Source organism: Brachionichthys hirsutus, unplaced genomic scaffold (genome assembly GCF_040956055.1).
Source record: "Brachionichthys hirsutus isolate HB-005 unplaced genomic scaffold, CSIRO-AGI_Bhir_v1 contig_773, whole genome shotgun sequence".
Classification (NCBI taxonomy): domain Eukaryota; kingdom Metazoa; phylum Chordata; class Actinopteri; order Lophiiformes; family Brachionichthyidae; genus Brachionichthys; species Brachionichthys hirsutus.
The window spans coordinates 513-23,540 of record NW_027180801.1 but is presented as its reverse complement, the minus strand read 5'-3'; the positions used below and the strand labels follow the sequence as shown (position 1 = coordinate 23,540).

Below are 23,028 nucleotides of genomic sequence, written 5' to 3'. Positions count from 1 at the left end.
GACAAAGATATTTCATCACATCCACGGGAGCCTTGTACATTCTGGACGTCCTGCCTGAGGATGGGCTGAACAACTACCGCTGCACCACACGCCACCGATACACCGGCGAAACCCGTCAGAGCAACAGCGCACGCCTCATCGTGTCAGGTCGGCGCCGCGTTCCCACCGGATCTGCGTAGAGCTCGCTTTAGCCTGAGTCCGCCCTTTCACTTTCAATCCAGCTATGACTTATGCAGCCCTTCAGGAACAAGTGAACAAAAAACACGATGCAGTGATGCAGTGACTGTCGTCATGGTAACGTGTGTCATGGAGATAAAACGGATTGTGGGGGGACCGTAGAATATTTAGGAACTGTTTTTTCTTTTCTTACCCCCCCCCAAGAATCAATATTAGATTATTCCTTCAGGCTGCTGGCATCGCTCACCGCTAATTAACGCTAACTTCTCTCCTCTGTCCAGACCCCACCAATGCTGAGCCAGGCATCTTGGACGGCTTTGATCACCGGGAGGTGATGATTAATCATCGGGTGGAGCTGCCCTGTAAGGCCTCGGGCTACCCGATGCCCAAATACCGCTGGCTGAAGGACAACAGCCCCCTGGAGCCGGACAGTCGCTTCCGCCAGACGACCACGGGGCTGCTGATCGAGGGGGCACAGCCCAGCGACTCCGGGACGTACGTTTGTGAAGTGTGGAACAGTTACGGCAACGCCGAGGTCATGGGTCGCCTGTATGTCAAACGTAAGTGGTTCAGCTTCTCTGTCGTCAGTCGTCGCTAGGTAAACTAGCCCGAAGACAATTATTCACTTTATTGATTAGATCACTGATAAAAAATAAATAAATACGTGAGAAGAGATGTGATTATCAGCTAATCATTTTTCTGATTTGCTGCTTCCCTAATGTTGGGATCTGCCTTGATATTTTTGGGTATAATTTCTCAGACAAAATGATCAATAACTTTGATTTGCAAAAACAAAAAACAGCCCTAAAACTAGAAAAGCATTTATTATTCATGAATAAAAAACAACAACCTACGAATACTCCTTTTGAAAGTCTTGGTTTGTGTTCAGAGCCCTTGAAGGCGAAGGTCAGCCCCCGGAAGGTGAAAGGCAGCGTGGGCAGCAAGGTGTCCCTGTCCTGCAGCGTGAGCGGCTCGGACGACTACGAGCTGTCGTGGTACCGCAACGGAGAGACCATCTACCCCGGCAACAACGTGCGACTCGCCGGACTCAACCGGGAGAGCCTCATCATGGAGGGAATGTCCAAGAGCGATGGCGGGGCCTACCAGTGCTTCGCCAGGAAGGGGAAGATGTCTGCGCAGGACTTTGTACAAGTCCTCCTGGAAGGTGCACAAACACACGCAAATTCCACGATGCGCTATTTCTGCAGCCGCCCTCGCGCATAATCAGCGAGTTAGCAGAAACAGATCAATACCAGGCCTCGGCGATCAATACTGCGTTAATGTCATGAGGCTCTCGGCTCTGCGCCGCCATCAGTATGATCACCCCGGACTTCACAAACACATACACATGAATCCGATAGCTTACCTTGACAGCCGCATGCCGGCCAAGCCGCCTCCAGTGGCCAGGGAGCGGTAAAAAAAAGAAGATATTGATCGTCTATAATCACGTGGAGCAGATCTAGATAGTCAGAAAGCAGGTGGCAGCCATTTCTTTCAAAAGCCATCCAGTCGGGGAGGAAAGCTCCTGGATCAGCGCTCGTAATAAAAGACTTGTCAAAACCCTTTTTCTTTTTATCATCACAGAAAACGTTTTTGCATGTTAAAGATTTGACAGACAATAAGACTTGGAAGCTGTAAAAGAAACTCCTTGAACCAATTGAAAACCGGGACAAAGAGAAGTTCTTCTGGTTGGAATACGTGGTTTTTAGGTTCTCGCTTTCTGTCACACCATTCTCTGTCATCTTCAGGTTGCGCAGCTTTTCTCTGTATTCTCACCTGCAGCGACGAATTATCCTGAATCAACCTGCATTAATTTGCACAGTTCTAGATGAACTAATCATCCCATTAATATTACCGTACATAAATAAGCTTTGTTAAATAATCAATAATAGAGGTGCATTTCTCCCCTCCTCCTCCTGCAGACGGGACTCCAAAGATCGTGTCCTCCTTCAGCGAGAAGGTGGTGAATCCCAGCGAGCCCGTCTTCCTCGTATGCAACGTCAAGGGCACCCCCCCTCCCAGGTGCACCTGGTCGCTGGACGACGACCCCGTCATCAAAGACAGCCACCACCACCTGGGGCACTACGAGACCCACGACGGCCGCGTGGTCAGCCAGCTCAACGTCACCCACACCCAGGTGCAGGACGGCGGGGTCTACCGGTGCACGTGCAGCAACTCGGCCGGGGTCGTGTACCACCAGGCTCGAATAAACGTAAGAGGTGCTTGTCAAATCAGCTCCTCCAAGAACAACAATACACATACCTGTCTGTCTCTCTGCGTGTCTGTCTCTCTGTGTGGCTGTGCAACACACGAGCGCCGGATGTTATTTTGATTTCCTTTTTTCTTCATTTGCTCAGTATTTCTTTAGTTCTAGTAATAAACCTTTAATCATACAAGATGTGCATTTTTCTTAAATTGCTCTCCACTGATTACATTTTGTTTTTTTAGCTAGTCCTTGTATAATTTATTTTTATTTTATTGTGTAGCCTCGTCTTTTCTCATCTCCAAATGATTCCTGTATTTTTCCCGCATGCATGTATTTTTTTTAGGTCTAATGAATTATCCTGGTTTGCGGTGCAAAAATCTGGATTCTGGGTTCCAAAAAATGGGCTGGTTTGTAAATAGATAAACGATTATTCTGATTGCATGAGCAGATTTATTTGTGGTTTTCTGTCTATGTGTTTGTGTGAGTGTTCATGTGTGTGTGTGTGTTTATTTTTGAGAGATGTAGAAAGCTTTGCTGTTAGGTGAGTGGGCAGCAATGGCAGAGTTCTATCAGCTTCTATTTAAATAATCCATAATTGAGATGGTTAGCCAACTTAAATCTCTGCTTCCCACTTCGAGTTAAGCCAAAATTAAGTAAAGTAAGTAAAGTAAAACAATCTTTAGCAACAGTTTATTTGCATATTTTATTTTATTTTTTTAGTGGTAGAAGCCACTTTTCTTTTCTTTTCGTTAAATAGTAAAAATATCTGGAAATAAAAGAGATTATTTAATCAAAAACAAAGCAAACTTCACAACATATGTGATTTGATGTCAGTGCTATCCATCGAATGTCTTTATAGAAGCTTTGTTTCTCTGTCCCGCTTCAGGACGCGCCAGCATCCGCCCGATGAAGAACATCACGGCGATCGCCGGGCGGGATGCTTTTATTCACTGCCGCGTGATTGGCTACCCCTACTACTCCATAAAGTGGTACAAAAACTCGGCGCTCCTGCCGTTCAACCACCGACAGCGAGCGTTCGAGAACAACGGCACGCTGAAGCTGACCAACGTTCAGCAGGTGGACGCCGGCGAGTATAACTGCAAGGTGATGGTCCAGCCCAACAAGATGGACTCCCAGAGCGTCCACCTCCGAGTGAGAGGTGAGACAGATGAGAGCAATACTGAACAGCTAAGCGTCGCCATCATCATGTGCAAAGGGACCAAGATGGCTTTCAGCCACTACTGTAGCGAAGAATGCTACATCCACAGGCATGCATCTCAAGGCTACCTCTGTCCATCTGTCATGTTAGCTTAGCATCTTAGCATTTTCCCACCAAAGTCCGGGATTTTGCGCTCAAATAAATCTCAATTTAATCGACTTAACTCGGGATCATTCACGTTCACATTTGCGTTTCCCTTTTTTTCCTCCGTTCAAATTGTGCATTTTAAAATTACCTCACTGGAAAAAAAAAAAAGCCCCGCTCACACAGAAAGGCAGACAGTAATATCATATAGCAGCAATCTCAGCAGGCTTCTAAATTAATCTACCTGATACTCCTCAGTACGTCGGTGTCTCATGAAAACTCATTATCTATCAGCTATCAGCTGCGTGACTGATCTCCGCTGAGATCTTACAGCTGTAAAAGGTAATACAAAAAAGGGCTTTCCCCATTAAGCCTGACTTCCTTCCTTCCGTACAGCTAGGCCGCCGCCGCTACTTTACAAGCAAAGGAAAATGGAGTGAGAGAGAGAGAGAGAGAGAGAGAGAGGGTGGGAACTGAAGAGAGACTGATCATATAAACCAACGCTTCCCAGCGGTGCCATCGCGAGCGAGTGCATTTGTTAATTTACTCTGCTCACGCTTAAAATGCGAAAGTGTCTTTGGGGATCGGTGGAGTCCATTATCTCCACTTTGTTGTGAATTAAATAAGATGCTAAAGTGCTGCTTATTTCGCTGCTATTTGAACTCACTTGGACACTCAAACACAGATGACTTGCGTTTGCTGGAGATTTCCCAGAGAACAGAAACAGAAGAGATCTTATTATAACGGTGTCGTCAGGCTGAGCAGCCAGACTGACTTTGAATGTTTTTTTGAGGGTTTTTTTAAAAGCAGAGGTCATGAGTTCAAGTCTCGATTGTTGACAGACTGAAAAGGAACAGTTCTGGTTTGCCGGCGTCTCTTTTTCCAACAACCGGAATAAGTTATTTCTGTGTTTTGTTCAGCTTCTCTGTGCTCTCGTAGCTTCTTCATGAAAGGACAAAATGTTCTAGACTGAGAGTAATAGCATTCCTATTCGGGTCTTTTATAGTTCTATCTTTAGCGACCTCTTTAAGCGAGATAGTCCACGTGTTGCATCGCATCTTAACTTTTTGAGTGCCATTGACGTCCAAAGACGTTTTTTGAAACCCAAGCGTTCACTGGCAACCCTGACATTGAAATCTGCTTCTCTTCAACGGCCAATAACTCAGAACGGAAAATGGTAGGAGGAAAGAAGAGGCTTTAATCTTTCATTTGGTAGTGTCGGTGCATAGTCACAGTAAAGACTATTCTGTGGGGCTTGGAAAATTGGGGGAAATGTGTGAATCCTGGGGCACTCAGCATACAGCTGAGCTGAAAATGGCTGACCGTGAAGATTCACACTTATGACTGACATCATGTGTCCGCAGTGCCGCCCTACATTCAGCCCTTTGAGTTCCAGCGCTTCACCATCGGCCAGCGCGTCTTCATCCCTTGCGTGGTCATGTCGGGTGACCGACCGCTGGACATCACCTGGCAGAAAGATGGCCGGCCGATCCCCAACAGCCTGGGCGTGACGGTGGACAACATCGACTTCACCAGCTCGCTGCGCATATCCAACCTGACGCCCGACCACAACGGCAACTACACCTGCATCGCCCGCAACGAGGCAGCCGCCGTGGAGCACCAGAGTCAGCTCATTGTGAGGGGTGAGGAAGCGACTATGGATCTCATGGCGCCCGGTGGCGTAGTTCATCTCCAGCATGTGCACCGGGTTTCATTTGAAGTCATCCCTGTAGCATCAAACTTTAGTTTAGTAAACACCCCCCCCCCCAAAGAAGTCACGCATCGATGTCAGCTGTTGCTCCTGTCTGTGTGCGTCTGCAGTTCCTCCGCAGTTTGTGGTCCAGCCTGAGGATCAAGATGGGATCTATGGGAAAACTGTGACTCTGAACTGCTCGGCTGAAGGCTACCCTCCGCCCACCATCGTATGGGAACACTCCAAAGGTACATTGAACACAGCGCGCTGCGAGGTTGCCTGACAGCTAATAAAAGGAGTGTGTGTGTGTGTGTGCTTGTGATGCAGACACAGGCAACTGTTGAGTTGAGCCTCTTGAGCCGGGCAGATGAAGAGGGGACCCAGGTGTTTGTTCCATCATCTATAAAACCCGGCATGAGGGGCAATACTCAAAGAGGAATGGCACCTCAGTGTGTGTGTGTGTGCGCGCACCGATCTCCACGATCAAAAGAATAACAATCTGTTATTGGATTGTGCGTGTCGGGCAAGGTCTACCTGCCTAGAAGGACATTGTCCAGGTGTTTTTTGTTCTCCCTCATAGAAAGGCATGTCCGGGCGGGGTAGGTAGCTCGGAAAGCTATCGTCTCAATCTGTTGTTAGCCAGAGGACAGTTTGTCCAGGGAATGGCTGTCTGGCGCGCTTTAAGAGCCAGATGAGTGCCGCCGGGAGATCTGGAACAGTAAGTAAAGGTCAACCGCTATTAGCATAACGACTAGCGCCATTTGGATATGCAAAATCCATAATTCAAGGGAGAGCACATCCCCCTTTTCCTCTCTCCGAGCCAAGGGAGCAAAGACAAAGTCACCACTTGACCTTTGGTTGGCCACGGCCACTTGACTGCATTTTAATTAAAAAGCAAAAACCCACAGCTCAATAAATAACCTGAGCGCCACATGCTAGGGCTAGGCCCTATGCCCTGGCGTACTCCTACTGTGGAGCTGTCCGTGGTGCTGAAACGCGCCGCTTTGTTTTGGGGGGGCCCCCCTGAAACGACGCTTCCCCCCCAACACGACAAAACAAAAGTGGTGCGTTTCAGCACCACGGACAGCTCCACAGTAGGAGTACGCCAGGGTGCTAGCCCGAGCTGGTGGTTAGCATGTGGCGCTAGACGAGGTGGAAGGAGGTTCTTTCGCCACTAGGAGCGTTATAATATGCCGTTGCCCCTATGGAATGAGATTGTTTTCTATTTTTTTAAAAAGATAGCTATTAATTCCAAGGCAGGCAGCAAGCCAGAGAGTGTCCAAGATGCCAAGAGCAATTATTTAAAAGATGTTCCAGTAATGGACATCAAATGTCAGTCGTATTGGAATAAAGACGTGAGCAAAGATTTATTCTACATCTAACGCCACCGCTTCTGGCCCGTCCTTGTCTTACATTCCATCAGATCAGGATGTTAATATTAAGGCCGTACATAATAATCTTTCTACATATTTTAGGTCACCCAATAAGAATAAAGCAAGCAAGGAACAACAAGACAGAAACCACGCCTGGCGTCGTGTCTGAAGGCCGGCGGCGGAGCGACGCCTTCCCGCCTTCCTCTCTGCTCTTCCTGTTGTTACTCTCGGCCGATCTGCTGTCTTGTTGAACATGAGCATTATGTCTGCAGCGATTGCATCGCGCCAGCAGCTCGGCCCGCTTCTCTGCGCTCAGCAGCTGTCTGCCGGTTTAAGGATTTAGGCCCGGTGTTAAGAAACATGTTCGCAATCCGCTCCCGAATTTGACGGGCTTTGTCATCAAATCTGTAAACACAGAGGCGTGGTCGAATGGAATGCGCACACACACACGCACACACACACTGGAGGTCAACCTACCATTACATCTTTTTGTTCATTCATCATTGTGTGGCTGCATTCTCAGATTGTGCCAGATGTCTGTAACTCCGTCTACCCCCCCCCCCCCCCCCTTCCTCTTCCAGGTGCCGGCGTTCCGCAGTTTCAGCCCATCCCTCTGAACAGCGGCTCCCGCGTCCAGCTGCTGAGCAACGGTTCGCTGCTCATCAAGCACGTGCTGGAGGACGACAGCGGCTTCTACCTGTGTAAAGTCAGCAACGACGTGGGAGCCGATGTCAGCAAGTCCATGTACCTCACCGTTAAAAGTAAGCTCCATGCGTCTGATGCGTGATCAATAACCAGGGCGCGATCCCCTCTGAGCACCAACAGCGCAAATCCTTCATTACGACATTTGAATAACACGCGAGAATCTGTATACCGTACCGTACTTAAAAGTGGCAAAAATATATATATACAATCATATAAAAAAAATAACATGAGCAGAGATACTATAATATAAAATATTAAGAATAATACACAAATACAATATAGAATAAATATTCTGAATATCACACACTAGACAATCTACACTATTGCACTAAGAACAGAAGCTAAAACTAAAACCGAACCTTTCTGGCTTCCCTTGATGCAAAATCATCAATAATGTCATCATACAAAATCTGTTCCCCTATTGGGTGATTTATACTGATGATTTATACCAAGGCCAGTGAGCCGCTCCTGAGACATGATTGACCTAAGGTACGTCTTTATCAACTTTAGTTTTGAAAAGCTCCTCTCTGCTGGAGCCGCCCCCTACGAAACGCCGCCCCGGGCGGCTGCCCACTTCTCTCGTGCCCAAAGCCGCTACTGTCAATCAAACCTGATGCGTGGCCATCGCTGTGGATTTTAACGTGTGGGTGGGTGCGGCGTTGAGCGGCCATTACAGAAGGAAATCCCAGCTGCAGGATTTTATAGGTTGCTCCTCTTAAAACTGATTGGCCAGAGCCAGAAGGGAGATGCTTTAGAGGATATTTGATTGACAAGCTGTGCTAAGTAATAAACACTTTATATGCTTGGCAAAAATTAACAGCCTTGCATCAAAGCACCCCCCGGAAGATGGTGGGATGCTCACGGTCCAACAGTGTTAGCACATGGCAGGAGGCTGGAGCACGAGGCCTCCAGCTGATCCCTCCTTCATCGTCTGCTTTTCCAGATCCCGCCTTTCAGCCCAACATCTGACATAGGGCGAAACAAACGACAGCAGCAAAGACAAACACGCATCAGACTTTGGAGGATAGAAGCTGCATCCGACTCCAAGAAGGGGAAACCCTTTTAGCTGCAGACGATAATCCCCCGTAGAACCACTCTTGCGGTTAAATCGGTGCTCCTAATGATTAATATCTGCCGGCGTGTTGTGGATATTGGCGTGTCGCTGTAATTAAGCCTCCGAGAGGTTGGGAGGAGACACCGTGCGAAGCTGTCGGCATGCTCCGTGCTTCCATAGGCCAGTTTGCTGACTGTAGCGCCCGGTTGCTATGCAGCACGTTGACCTATGGCAGCTGCAGCAGAGCCTCCTCTCGCTCGCATCCGAGCACAAACGCCAGGCGGTGATCTGCAAGTCCTTCAGAGTCAAGCCGTAAGCAGGTTACAGCGAGATGATGAACGTCGGTGATCTAATCAGAACCATCGCTGCTTGTTGGAGCATATTTTCTGATTTTCTCTCCTACCTGGCCCCTTTTTTTTTTTTTTGATAGAAACTCTTTTTTTTAAATATATAAGGAATTTTTTCTTTTTTAATGAGAAAATACAAGGAGTCTTTTTGCTCCACGCCAGCCGTCCCCATCCTCGAGAAACACGGAGACAGCTTAACGGAGGTGGCAGAGCGCAGTACAGTACATGCATTAGTTTACCGGTATCGTGGCCTACTTTCTGCTGGGGTTTGCACACACACACACACACACACAACACACAGACACACACACAAAACAAAATATGATTCATTTTCAAGTGTATTTTCCCAACTCTTGTCTGTTGTCTTAAAATGAGTCACGCCGCTCCACCGTGCTGAAACCCGCCTAGCGGAGGACGTGTTTCGAGGAGAGGAACAGCGAGTACGTATATAGGACATACCAGAGAGCGCAGCGCTTCATGTATAGGTCCTGTTTTTGTACTTTTATCATCTGCGGTAGTAGAGGAGGGAGTGTGTGAGGGTTGACCCACCGAACACGCTCCGCTGGAGGTTCGGAGGTGTTCTCGGCTCCAGCACTAAAGAGTAAGAAAAGTGGTTGTCAATTTATTCATCGTTTATAATGTTAATTTATGTAATTACGATTAGAATTCTGAATTTGCAATTATTTCCTAATCCAATCAATCCTCGCCGCATTGCCGAAACTTTCCGATAGTTCTTCAGAATCACTTTCCTCTGATTAAAATTAGTGCTAAATTGTCTGTTTTTGCTGAGCTTTAGAGTTCCGTCAGCCTTGCACAGTACCAGACAGCATTTTAAAGTGGCTTTATTGTAAAGGAATCTATTACTTTTTCCTTAACAATCACACATTTTCCAGTAAAGATTGTTTTGGTTTTTTTACTGAGGCCTGTATATTTAAAGAACCCATTCAAAAACAAATGAGAGAATTATCCAAAAATGGCCATATCTGAATGAGTTGAGCAGCTAGCGTCATGCTAACAACACCTCCATGACATCACCAGAGTATTTCATCATCAGTGCAACAAATATGGATTAAACACATCTTATCTTTTTACACTTTTAAACACATCACTCTATCATTGTCATTTAAAACCATTCGTGACTCAATTAGCATTGACGCCGATATCATTCACGCAGGAAGCGGCTCTAATTTCTCTGGACCAATAGCAACGCTTTGGTTTTGTCCTTCCTCTGCTACCATTGGCTGCTCCGTCATTAGCATGCTTGCCGCCTATTAGCAGGCCACATTTCTTCTGATAAACCGAACTAACCCACACATATTTAACTTTATCATGTTACCTATCTTACATTCTGCATTCTGTGTATTCTTGCACGCTTGTTTTTTCTGTTTACATCCTTTGGGCTTATTCTGCGAGCACGCATTGTGTGTTTTTTTTCCTGTTTGCAGTGGTGTCTCGGCGCGTTTTCAAATGTTACGAGGTGCTGCAAGACTGAGTGCTTTTCAGCCTCATTTAAATCTGTCAATACTTCAATTAGAAGCTAGCGAAGGCGCTTCAGGAAAGAGCAGCCCCCGTGTTTCTCGGCTTTATTTTCACCCTGTGTCCAACTTTATCGCTCACATTTAAAGCAATAAGCTTTGTCTGCCGTCGCCAAAAACAAATATTTTAATATACCATTTGGACATTAATTTTGGCTCAATTTAATCACGCTACTAAAAAAAAAAAAAGCTTAAACCCAGATAGATATGATAATAATAATGCATAATTTAATGATCATAAATCAGTCTTCACTGCTTCTCCATGCAGTGCTTGCATATTAATGTAGCCTTAAAACTTAAACACCTTTAATTTAATGCACATGATAAGGTGGTCTAAACCTAATTGAAAGTGTTCAGGTATGAAGTCTGAGGTGTAATTGATTAGCCTTCACGGATTGAATGTGGATTCAGTTCATACTTTGTTGGTATCTGCGTGTTTTCAGAGGCAGGAGGTCAGAGATGATGAAGGTTTTCCTTCATCATCACAGCTCCTCCACCTTTCTTCCCTGTATTAAACCTCCCTCACCTCCCGTCGACACCTTTTGTCTTTGTCCCTCTCTCGCCTCCCTCCCTCTCTACCCCTTCAGCGTTCTCCCTTGTCTCTCTTCTTCCCACTCACACTTTCTTCTCTACCCGCCTGTGTTTTATTACCCGGCCCCTGTAATATCGCTGGATATTAAAAAATATACATCAACTGAGCAATTATGGCCTATCAAGAAGAATAGGTCTAGCCCGGGGCCCTGCGAGCGCCGCACGGTAGATGCACGGAGACGAGACGAGGAGGAGGCGAGCGAGTCGGCTCACCTCGGCTCGGGTCGCTGAAGCACAGCCGAGATCGGCGGAGATTGCAGAGCGCTTTAGATACCGACTGAGGTAGCCATCTTGAATATGTTTCATTCCCACACAAGGTCAGACATCAACAGAAACATCTCCAGACGAACACAGATGTGTTCTTAACCGCGTGTTCTTACGCATGAGCGTACCGTAGGCAGACAAGCACATGCTAATGCATGCAAACGTTATGGGAAAATTTTTAATGCAATCTCTCGATCAGTAAATTAAAGCTCCGTCAGCGGCGGGGCGTCAGCGGCGGAGAAAATCGCCCCCTGTTAAGGAGCAATTGCATTTAGAGCAGGGGAGGAGAGGGCCGTTTTAATAGGACTCACTTAAAATTCATATAGTTGCCATGCAAAATAAATCAGCAGTTTCCTGCGTGGGGGGCAGCGAGAGAGGGAGGGAGGGTGATGGTGTGGGGAGGGAGGGGCGGCTAGTGAATAAGAGATGAGGTCTAAACGTTGGCGGTCCCAACCCTGACACATTCCATCATGTCGCGGGTGGGCGGGAGGCTTGGCGTGCGCACAAACCTGACAATCCACACACGCACTTCGGATTTACGTACAATGCATCTTAAAGACTACAGCGAGAAAGAAGAGATATGAAAGGTTATTTTTAGTGCTTTGGGAAATATTCAACCACAAAGAATCCAAGGCTGTGCTCGCTTTATTCTGCATCAACAACAGCAACAACAACAACAAACATCCGAGATGGACGGCCAGGCATGAATGCATCTTTTGTGTTCACATGAGTACGTGAACACACAAAGAAATATTTCTCACGCATTACGGCAAGAAAAGTTGCCTCAGCTTGGTAATGTGAGCCGAGTCAAGCCGACTTTTCCTTTCGCCCCTCCCCCCCAGGTTTACATTTTTGGTTTTACGCCCTGAAACTTGTTCCAGGCGTTTACCATTTATATTTATCTCATTCTTTGTGTGTGGAATAAATGGCTTATAAAACAGTACACTAGAAATCTCCAAGTTAGCATCATTGTTAGCATGCGGGCGTTTGAACCGCTGCAGCGTGACCGAAAAGCCTTTTTGAAGTCTTGTTTAAATTCTCGGACATCAATGACAGCATCAGAATTTAAAAAAAATTGAAATCTGTTACTGAATTATTTTGTTTTAGATTTAATTTGTAATGAGCACAACTGCTCAAAGTGAAGCCAGAGCAGTTATCTATGGTTGATCTCTGACCTGGTGTAATGTGTGTGTGTGTGTGTGTGTGCACGCACGCACAGTATTTCTGGTTTTGTTTTTTGTGTTTGTGCGTCTGTCAGCGTGTCGCCACTCGCATCCTGCACAATGATGCCAAGCAGAATCTCTGTGTTAGCTTTTGTGTACTTATGAATGTGTGTGTGCGTGCGTGTGTGCGTGCGTGTGTGCGTGCGTGTGCGAGTACGCACCTGTCTCATTCCCGTGGATCTGTATGCGTTCAAACCCGCCTGTGTCTCTGCGAGACAACGGCACGACCAGGCCGGCCTGTCTGCCGCGCATGAATAATCAAAGCGGCCTCTCTCATCATTAAATCATGGCTGTCCTGGTGGGAGCCCGGGGGGGTGGGGGGGTGGGGGGGGCAGGCAGAGGGATCATAGTTAGCGCTGCAGGGGAACATGCTCTCCCTCTCCGCCATCGTGTAGCGTGGCTGAGATGTGTCATGAGCAGCAAGTCTTCGCTCCACTTAGCTCCCCCAGACACAGCGGCTCTCATGCACACACGCTCATACATATGCACGCGCGGTACAACACTCATACACGTGCACACACGCTTTCTTCAGCAGTGCACGGACATTCGCACACGGATTCAAACCCACGTTTTCCATGTCGTCTCGGAGCGGAAGGCCTCCGACCTTTGCTAAGTGTCTGCCACAGGTATAGTATACTCCAGTATACTCTAATACAGATATATAAATGTGTATTAGATATGCGGTACTTGCCGAGGCGGGGGCTGATGCACTCACAGGCGTCCGTTTGACTGTTAGCAACATAACTCAACAAGTTACAGATGGATCCTGATGGAATTTCCAGGAAATGTTGGGAATGTTACCAGGAACAGATGATTACATTTTTGAGATCATACAGAAGAGATCCTGGATTCTGGAACACTTTGAAATATTTGTTAACATTGCTGTCCACAAAATCTGTTCCTCAATATCTCGGTTGAGTTTTGTTTGAAGTGTCTTTCAGCACGTTGTTTTGGTTTCCATCGCTGGGTTTATCTTTTCTCCTGCCCGTCAACAAAGTTAGTGACAAAATGGAGCTGCTGGAAACTCAACAGGATTTGATCGGAGCTGCAACTCGGTTCCACGGCCTCCAAGTGGCCAACGTGTCTTTGTAAATGGGAAAGCCCTCGAGTTTGGAATGTTTGTTGCATAAAAGAAGGAATGTAATATCTATAGAAAACTGTTGCTGCCATTTAAAATAATTTAAATGATAAAGGAGATTATATAATCAGATTAATACAGTCGCCATGGCAACTTCACGTCATTGGATTTATTGTCCTTGTAATATGTTTCTTTTACTGACTGGAGCTTTGAGTTGAATAGTTTTGTGTTTAACCTCCTCGAAATTCCCTCAAAAGTAAAAACTCCACCCCTCAACTGCCAGCAATCAGGTCACCCGATTTATTTTACCTCGTTATACCATCGTTGGGATAATGTCCGTGACGCCCCCCACCGATAGAGACCGGCATAAGCATTCCAATTGGGAAGCTTCGCACGTTATAGAGATCAATGAACTGTGAACGGCACATGAAACACTCTGTGACTGATAATCAGACTGCATGCACGTTGAGAGTAAAAGACGGGATGAAAGAAAGATGAGTCTGGATGGAAGGCGTTTACAACAGACGCACCGGGCCGGACGTGCGGCTGAGGCGCCGCCGCTCAGACCGCTGGGAGTTCACTCGGGAGTCGCGTCTTTCTACTCCGCTCCTCCACCTCGCTCTCACAAAGCAGCGTGTTACCGTTCGCTGTCATTATCAAAGCTCACCTGAAGGGGCTCCGCTTCAAATCTCGGAGTCGTGCCGGAGACAGGTAGACTCGCACGAAGAGTTCACCGCGGTCCCCGGAGTGTTTAGAAAAGGTGTCAGTGAAAGCGAGTGTTCCCATGGCGATGCACGGGAAACGCTGGAGAATAAGAAAGAAAGGATGATGTTAAATATTCACCAGCGGAGACTTGATCTCAATCTAACCCATCAATGCTTTCCTCTCCTCCCCCCTCCGTGCAGTCCCGGCCATGATCACCTCCTACCCCAACACCACGCTGGCCACGCAGGGCGAGGAGAAGCGGATGAGCTGCATCGCACACGGCGAGAAGCCAATCATGGTGCGCTGGGACAAGGAAGAGCGCATCATCAACCCGGAGACCAGCCGATACGTGGTCACCGTGAAGGAGGTGGCCGACGAGGTCGTCTCCACGCTGGTGGTGAGGATTTTGGTTCCGCTGCAACGCCAACGTGTCTCAAACGCGTCTAATGTGACCTAAATTTACCCGAACGCCCTTTTCCTCTCGTCTAGATCATGCCGACGGTTCGCGAGGACTCTGGGTTCTTCTCCTGCCACGCCATCAACTCCTTCGGTGAGGACCGAGGCATCATCCAGCTGACGGTGCAAGGTGAGCTTGTCCCGGTCGGGGTCGACGACGCCTCTCTGCTTCCTGTCACGATAACCGATAACGATACGTTACCGGACCTCAGCAAGTCGCGTGCCGCCGTGTTTCACCAGAACCGCCCGATCCGCCGGAGGTCGAGATCCGTGAGGTCAAAGATCGAACCATAGCTCTCCGCTGGACCATGGGCTTCGACGGCAACAGTCCAATCACGGGATACGATATTGAATGCAAGAACAAATCAGGTAGAAGCGAATCGGCGTCGTGGAAAGGTCGACGTCGGAAGGCGCAGGCGATTTGTGAGCGTTTCATCTGCCTCTGTTTCTTCCAGCGTCGTGGCTGTCAGCCCAGGGAACCAAAGACGTGTCACCGCAGCTCAACCAGGCCACCATCATCGACCTCCACCCTTCCTCCACCTACAGCATCCGCATGGTGGCCAAGAACGTCATCGGGAACAGCAACCCCAGCAACGAGCTCACCATCACCACGGATGAAGCAGGTTATTGATGCTATAGCTTCTGCTGCATGCAATGTGTATTAACTGAAATCTTCATTCTGCTCTATAAAGGATCAATACTCTGATCTATCTGTCCAGCTGTTGCTGGAACAGGGAGGGAGTCATTTTTCACATCATTATTTTATGGCTGTTTTAAATGGAGGCCATCATATAAAACAAATATATATATATATATATATATATATCTGGAGAAACAGATATCTAACTGTTGCTTCTATTTCCTATCGCCCATAATGCCCCCGTTGGAAACTGTCGCTGAGGGAGGGGGCGGGTCGCCGGAGTTATCTTTGACTCAACAGCCCCATCTAGTGGAATTCAATTTGATGAGAAGTGAACTGCTCTCAGTGACGGATCAGCGTTTTCATTTCAACACCAGCATGCAGTAATGTTGAATGATGGGCTTGGTTTGCAGCTCCCGACGGCCCGCCACAAGATGTCACCCTGGAGCCCACGTCCCCACAGAGCATCAAGGTCTCCTGGAGGGTAAAGTCCAAAGCTTTGACGTGTTACTCCGAGCTGCAGCTGAGGAAAATAGACCAGCATGCCCTCTGTTTCCAGTCACTATGAATCAGACGTTAATGTCTCTGCAGAGGTTACATACGGTTGTGTGGGATTTGAATCCACGTTGCTCGGATGTAGGTCTGGAGATGAGGTCGTGATGACATACCCAATCTTCCTGTTTTGTTGCAGCCTCCCCAAAAGCACCTGCAGAACGGCGTCATCCGTGGCTACCAGGTGGGCTACAGGGAGTACAGCCCCGGGGGGAGCCACCAGTTCATCATCATCAGCCTGGACACCGCAGGAGACACCACGGAGAGCATTACCCTGGACAACCTGAAGAAGTTCACTCAGTACAGCGTGGTGGTGCAGGCTGCTAACAGGGCAGGGACCGGTCCATCCTCACAGCAGGTGGTCACCAAAACCCTGGAGGATGGTAAGGGGGGCACACACAATGTGTGGCGTACACTTAAAGCATTTATTTTCACAAGTGACGGTTTATAAACTGACGTTTTTGGATTTGATCCCAAATCTCTCCTGCAGTGTTTAAGCCTAGGCATCAAAGCTAGAGAGACACCCCCTCTACTGGACATTAGCTGAATTACATCAAGAAAGAAATCCCTCCCCTAAACAATACTACTATATTAGAATATTTCTGCAATTTCTTAATCCTGGTAAAACATTAGGCCACTTTTTGGTGATTGTCTTATCAGATTGATTTCTCATGTGAGAAGAAAATGGATGAATCTAATCTTATTTATGATCACATATCCTCCCTAAATAACCCTCCAGTCTGAGACCTCTCCCCCTCGTGTCTCCTGCAGTCCCGTCCCGGCCTCCCGAGAATGTCCTGGCTGTGGCGAAGTCCCCGGAGGTCATCTCTCTCTCCTGGATGCCCCTCCCCAGAGAGGCTCTGAACGGAAACCTGCAGGGATACAGAGTCATCTACTGGGCAAACCTGCCTGATGGAGGTATTGCAGCATCACGCCCAGACACCACTCGAATTAACGCTTTGTGACTCTATTTTGGAGGTCGCCTAATTTGCAATGACTGTCATTCCCCACCAGGGGAAGCTGTGGTACTGTCATACGCTGCTGACATCTGCGTTCTCTCAATAAGAGACAATGGCTGTTCATCAATGTGCTTTTGCACATTTGTAAAAAAAAAAAGTTGCGACTTACATTTTCATTTATACGCACTCGATGAATAACAAAGTGTTTTTCCGCTCGAATGTATTTGTAGTAAAGTGAAGCTCCTGCCTGCCTCCATCAATAATTCACCATTTAATAACTCAGCCGGACCCATTGGCTCGGCTCTGAGTGACAGGGCATGAAGAAGAGGAGAGGAAAGAAGAAGAGCCGGCTGGAATAATGGAAATAATTTTGGGGGGGTGGTTGAAATACTTTGTTGTACTTCCCATACAAATAAACTTTCATCCCCCCGGTACCCAACATTTTAACGCAGTGGCCCCCAGGCTAATCCACGCGTCTCCTTTCTGCGGCAGAGCTGGGAGAAATCAGGAACGTGACGACCAATCAGCCGTCGCTGGAGCTCGATGGTTTGGAGAAGTACACCAACTACAGCATCCAGGTCTTAGCCTTCACCAACGCCGGCGATGGCGTCCGCAGCGAACAGATCTACGTCCGCACTAAAGAGGATGGTGCGAAACATTAGCATCAGTAGCAGGGAAATCAGCCTGTTTATGCATCGAGAAATTAAATTCTAGTTCCTACGAGTGGTTACCCTTCATTTTATGAGATTTAAATCGGGTTTTTACTCGTGAATCATGTTGGTACACGAGTGCATTTTCCTTTTCAAGCACAAAAGCCATAGATGAAAATATTTTTATGATGCTGTGTGCTGGAGGAGGAGTTTCACATTTCTAGAAAATCATTATTTTTAGAATCTGGGGCTAAAACTGGGGATATTTGCTCTTCATAATCTTTGAAAGCTCATGCGTATTTGATATATTTATCTTGGCTCCTGTGAATCATACGCCGTCGCCTCCCTCCCCAGTTCCAGGCCCCCCGGCGGGGGTGAAGGCTGCAGCCTCCAGCAGCTCGGTGGTGTTCGTCTCCTGGCTGCCCCCGCTCAAACTCAACGGCATCATCAGGAAATACATCGTCTTCTGTTCCAACCTGCATCCGATGGTGATAGCACCCATTCAGTCCAGGGGGCATAAATGTTGGCTCAATGTTTTACTGCTGCCCCCTTTCGTCATCCGGCGCCACAATGATCCTTCTCTTACAGGTGATGAGCGAGTTTGAAGCATCTCCGGATGCTTATTTCTACAGGATCCCCAATCTGGCTCGAAACAGACAGTACAGCATCTGGGTGGTTGCCGTGACAGCTGCCGGTCACGGCAACAACAGCGAGAAGATCACAGTGGAGCCTCTGGCCAAAGGTAAGTGGTTGTAATCCGGCGAGCTCGGCAGCAACCTTTAACATTGTTTAGATTAATTTTGTTATCATCCCGAGAGATTAACTCGACGGCCTCCGCCAAAGCAGCTCAGTTTCCCCATGAAGATCCCGAAGTGACGCTCCCCTCTGAGCGGGATTAGTGGCCTCACTTCAATCTCCCTGAGGAACACCTTATATTTTTATTTTTTAAATAAATATGTAAAGGAGTTTTCAAGAATTGTCAATTTAGACCAAATATGAAGTTGTGCGTTTGTGTCGTTTTTAGCTCCAGCCAGGATCCTGACATTCAACGGGACCGTGACCACGCCCTGGATGAAGGACATCGTTCTACCGTGCAGAGCTGTCGGCGATCCCCCTCCCACCATCAAGTGGCTCAAAGGGAAGTAAGTCGAACACAGATCACCGAGCACCGATCATAACGAGCTTCACTTCATGGTGACAACTCTCCTAACATTCTCCCTCCAGCACCAATGGAACGCCTACGTCCGTCTTGGTGGATGGTCGCCGCAGTGTCCACGGCAACGGCAGCTTCATCATCCGCACGGTGAAAGCAGAGGATTCTGGGAACTACAGCTGCCTGGCCAGCAACAACTGGGGGTCAGACGAGATCACGCTCAACCTGCAGGTCCAAGGCAAGCAGTGTGACAGAAGTTAGCGGACGTATTCGCCCTGAGCTGCAGCAGCTGTTACGTTATGTCACATTTCCCTCCAGATCTTAAAGTAGAAACGTTTCTGCTCCTTTTGTTTTCATACAAAGTCGTCTAGAAATGCTCGTTCTGCCTTGACTAGGAGGGCGTCGCCCCGACAGGAGTCGCCGTGTTCCTCGTTACAGGATGGAGATAGAACATCGACACAGACGTAAAGCAGTTTAAGGTGAAGACTAACCAGGACGTCAACTTTTATATGTCCGCAGTCCCTCCTGACCAGCCACGCCTCACGGTTACCAAGACTACCACCACGTCGATCACATTGTCATGGATACCTGGGGACAATGGCGGGAGCTCCATCCGAGGTGAGACTCAGAATAAATCCAATCACAGACAAATACGACTTTCCTGCAACCATTATCCTTTAACTGAGGGCGGTCGCCTCGCTTCAGCGACCAATAGTCAAGTCCTAAAAGATGGAGTTAACAAAGCAGCGGGGAAGATGAAGAGAGATGAAAACTCTCCATTCTAAAGAAAACCCAATCACAGCCAGACCATTTCAGGCGATCTATCATCGCTCGTAATCACGGGGCTTCAGGTTAGAATGTAAAAAAACCCCTCCATGACAGCTTCTCCGTGATATTTGTGTTGTTTTGCTCGCTGCTCAGCATCATCCATCACCAAAATGCGCCGAGACCCGCTCGTCTATTTTTAGCCCAGCTTGCAGCGCGCTCTGGGGAAGCTGCGGCTGGTTGGTCGCTCCGCCTCCAGAGCGTCGCTGCAACGCTTTCGTCCCGTAACTACGACAGAATAACCCAACCGATGGCCGTGGGATAGAGAACAGGTGTTCGTGGTGCCCAGAGGAGGAACCCTAATGATGTGTTTTATGAGACTTTCCACAGGTTCAGTATTTAATGACGGATCTACAACCTACGCCATGCTGCGCCTCTTTAGTTTATTTACTCTCCCTCCTCTCCCTCTCCCGTCTCGTTTCTCACGCTCCTTAGGTTACATCCTGCAGTATTCCGAGGACAACAGCGAGCAGTGGGGCAGTTTTCCCATCAGCCCCAGTGAGCGTTCGTACCGTTTGGAGAACCTGAAGTGCGGCACTTGGTACAAATTCACCCTGACGGCCCAGAACGCAGTGGGACCCGGTCGCATCAGCGAGATCATCGAAGCTAAGACCCATGGGAAAGGTGAGGGACGCCACGCTATAGGTCGATTTGTCGCTTTCGTGTTTTATCCTGTGGCGTTTTGAGTCTCAAACTCGCCTCTTCCTCGACCTTCTTCTCTTCCTCAGAGCCGCAGTTTGCCAAAGAGCATGAACTCTTCACCAGCATCAACTGCACCAGGGCCAGACTCAACCTGGTGGGCTGGAACAACGGCGGCTGTCCGATCACCTCCTTCATCCTGGAGTACAGAGCGGTAGACTCGCCCACCTGGACCACCGCCCAGCGCACGTCCCTCACCAAGAGCTACATCCTGTACGACCTGCAGGAGGCGACCTGGTACGAGTTGCAGATGAAGGTCACCAACAGCGCCGGCTCGGCAGAGAAGAAGACGTCGTTCGCTACGCTCAATGCAGACGGAAGTGAGTTTGATCAGAGCGACCGGCACCGACGTGGAGGATCGCTGGGTCCAGCCGAAACTACAGCCAACAGCATAATATAGACACGGGGGGGTGGGGGGGGGGGAGTTTACAGTAGGCCATGCTTTTCGTGACCACTAGGGGCAGCAGTGACGCTCCATCCTGCAGCTCTGCCTTCTGATTCTATTTTCCGTGGGATCCTGATTGTGTCAATCTCACACAAAGAGTATAAGCTGTAGACGGCCGGGAGGCGGCGAGCGCTCTGTGGCGCTCCACTTATTAATTTCCTTTGAAGGGTTTTGCTGAGATTCGTAAGCCGCCTGTCAGGATGAAGTGTGTGTGTGTGTGTGTGTGTGGATGCTGTCGGCCTGCAGCTCAGCTGTGCAGCAGCAGCCCAGGAGACCTGCAGCACATGTTGGGTCTCGGCTCCCATCTGCAGCGGCCGAGAGGCAAAAAGGGCATTTCAGAGCAGTGGGTCAGCCTGATTGTAGACGTGGGTGTGGGTTCAGTCTACCTGCCGGTGGGGTAGACGGGCCGTCTGCGTTTCGTGCCTAATCCCTGAATGTCACAACGTCCTTGAGCAAGACGCTGAACCCTGATTTATCGTTGAATCCGGGTTTCAAACCTAGCGATGGTGTTTGTTTTCCAGGCACCATCCCGCCCCTGCTGAAGACGGGAGACCCCATCTCCGACAACATGTCCGGCAGCGGCGGCCTGAAGATGGTGGTGACCATCACCTCCGTGCTGGTGGTGGCGGTGCTGGTCTTCATCATGCTCATGGTGCTGAAGAGGAGGAGGCGGGAGCAGAGGCTGAAGAGGCTCAGAGGTGGGCTTTGCTTTTTTTTTAAAAACACCCTCTTTATCTCAGACGAGCGAGGACGGCGCTGTTATTGTACTAACGGCCCCTTTGCTGACTCCACAGATGCCAAAAGCCTGGCAGAAATGCTGATGAGGTATGTGTGTGCGCTTAATTTTAATTTACGCCAGCGAATGCAAATCATGACGTCGCCATGACGAGAAATCCTGACCCTCCCGCCCCCTCGCTGCTACCCATCGGCTCGAACGGGATTGAACTAGTGTTTCTGGGATACATTGCGGACGAGTTCTAGATAAAGAGTAATGGATCCCGCCCCCCCGCAGTAAGAACACCCGGACTCCAGACACGGTGAACAAGCAGCAGCAGACGTTGAGGATGCACATCGACATCCCCAGAGCCCAGCTGCTCATCGAGGAGCGGGACACCATGGAGACAATCGGTGAGACGCCGGCGGGGAGTTTCTCCTCTGTCCCCCGCTTCCTGCTTTACTTAATTTGGTGTCCTCCCACCCGTCCCCTCTCTGTCTTTCAGACGACAGGTCCACTGTGCTGCTGACAGACAACGACTTCGGGGAGACAAACAAGCAGAAATCCTCCACGGTGACCCACACGGTCCACTACCAGTCCCTGTCCCAGGCCACCGGCCCACTGGTGGACGTGTCCGACGCCAGGCCCGGAACCAGTGAGTCCCACCACCGTCAGTGCTCAGTATTTATTTCCTTTCCCTAATATTGATGCTGTGTTTGTGCCGTGCTGCTCATGATGACGTGACGTTGAGAAGGTGTTCTGTGGATCGATTTTTGTTCTGTAGCCGAATGTTACAGAACAAAAATGTTACATCCGGATATCCGTCTGGATGCAAACAAATCTGGATTTTGTAAAATATGCATTCAATTTACTCACCAAAAACGCAGTCATAAAGGGGTCCGATAAGGGGTCAATATCTCGGTTGATTTTTGACCGATGTTTCTGGAATTTGACACAATCATGTAGGGTGGGGATCTCCATCTTACCATAGAATTTGATCTGGATCGGGAATGAGGTCAGGAAAAAATATTATATTTTAACATTAAAACCCATTTATAGATTCAAAAATCAGTTAAAAATACATCAACTGTGATTCACTTTGACTTTTCATGGTTGGTGTATAAAGATACCAAGAACAATCTAGAACCTTTTGGTGCTGATCCAGATCACCATGTGGACGGTGTAAATCCAATGAGGAGGGGAACGAGCTGCTTGGGGGAGGTCTGTGCTCTCTGTGTTTTTCTAATAAATAAATAGTGACCCTTTCCAGCTATCTGTTTGGACGTGAGTGATGACATGCACTTTAGAAAACTGACGCACCACAAACGTCCGTTGTTCTGGACGGAGGCAGCGTTTCTCCTCCGCTGCTCCTCAGCCTCTCATTGGGAGCACCTGCCTTCATTTTCATCCTCCTGTGCTCGTTAGCCAGGCTGCTCCATAAAAGGAGGAGCTTTCGATGGCTTCTGTGTTTGTTTGTGAGGATGCACGGTGGGGGGGGCAAGGTTAGTTTCTCCTTCTCTGACCCGTCATTCAGGTCACGCGATTCTGAGAACTATAGCAGCCGTTATTGGAGCTTGCCTCCTGCTGATTGGCTGGTGCTCATGGTTTTATAATGAAGCTAGTTACACTCCCCAGTAAAAAGAAAAGATCAGCCGGACGGTCTCTGAAATATCGCTGGAA

At 48.4% G+C, this 23,028-nt stretch overlaps 1 protein-coding gene across 1 annotated transcript; it reads left to right on the top strand.

Annotated features, from left to right (window-relative positions):
- Positions 1-22,018, top strand: LOC137916743 (cell adhesion molecule DSCAM-like; the record flags this gene model as incomplete). Its single annotated transcript, XM_068759712.1, has 27 exons — positions 1-147; positions 459-737; positions 1,067-1,342; positions 2,100-2,396; positions 3,270-3,542; positions 5,051-5,329; positions 5,508-5,627; positions 7,334-7,513; positions 14,455-14,651; positions 14,744-14,840; positions 14,951-15,079; positions 15,166-15,333; positions 15,764-15,834; positions 16,042-16,285; positions 16,674-16,820; positions 17,354-17,509; positions 17,866-17,999; positions 18,100-18,253; positions 18,536-18,653; positions 18,736-18,902; positions 19,184-19,282; positions 19,925-20,113; positions 20,218-20,508; positions 21,155-21,331; positions 21,428-21,458; positions 21,646-21,761; positions 21,854-22,018. Coding segments are annotated over 27 exons (4,701 nt in total), but the record flags the coding sequence as incomplete, so codon positions are not given.
- Between the last annotated feature and the right edge of the window lie 1,010 nt (positions 22,019-23,028).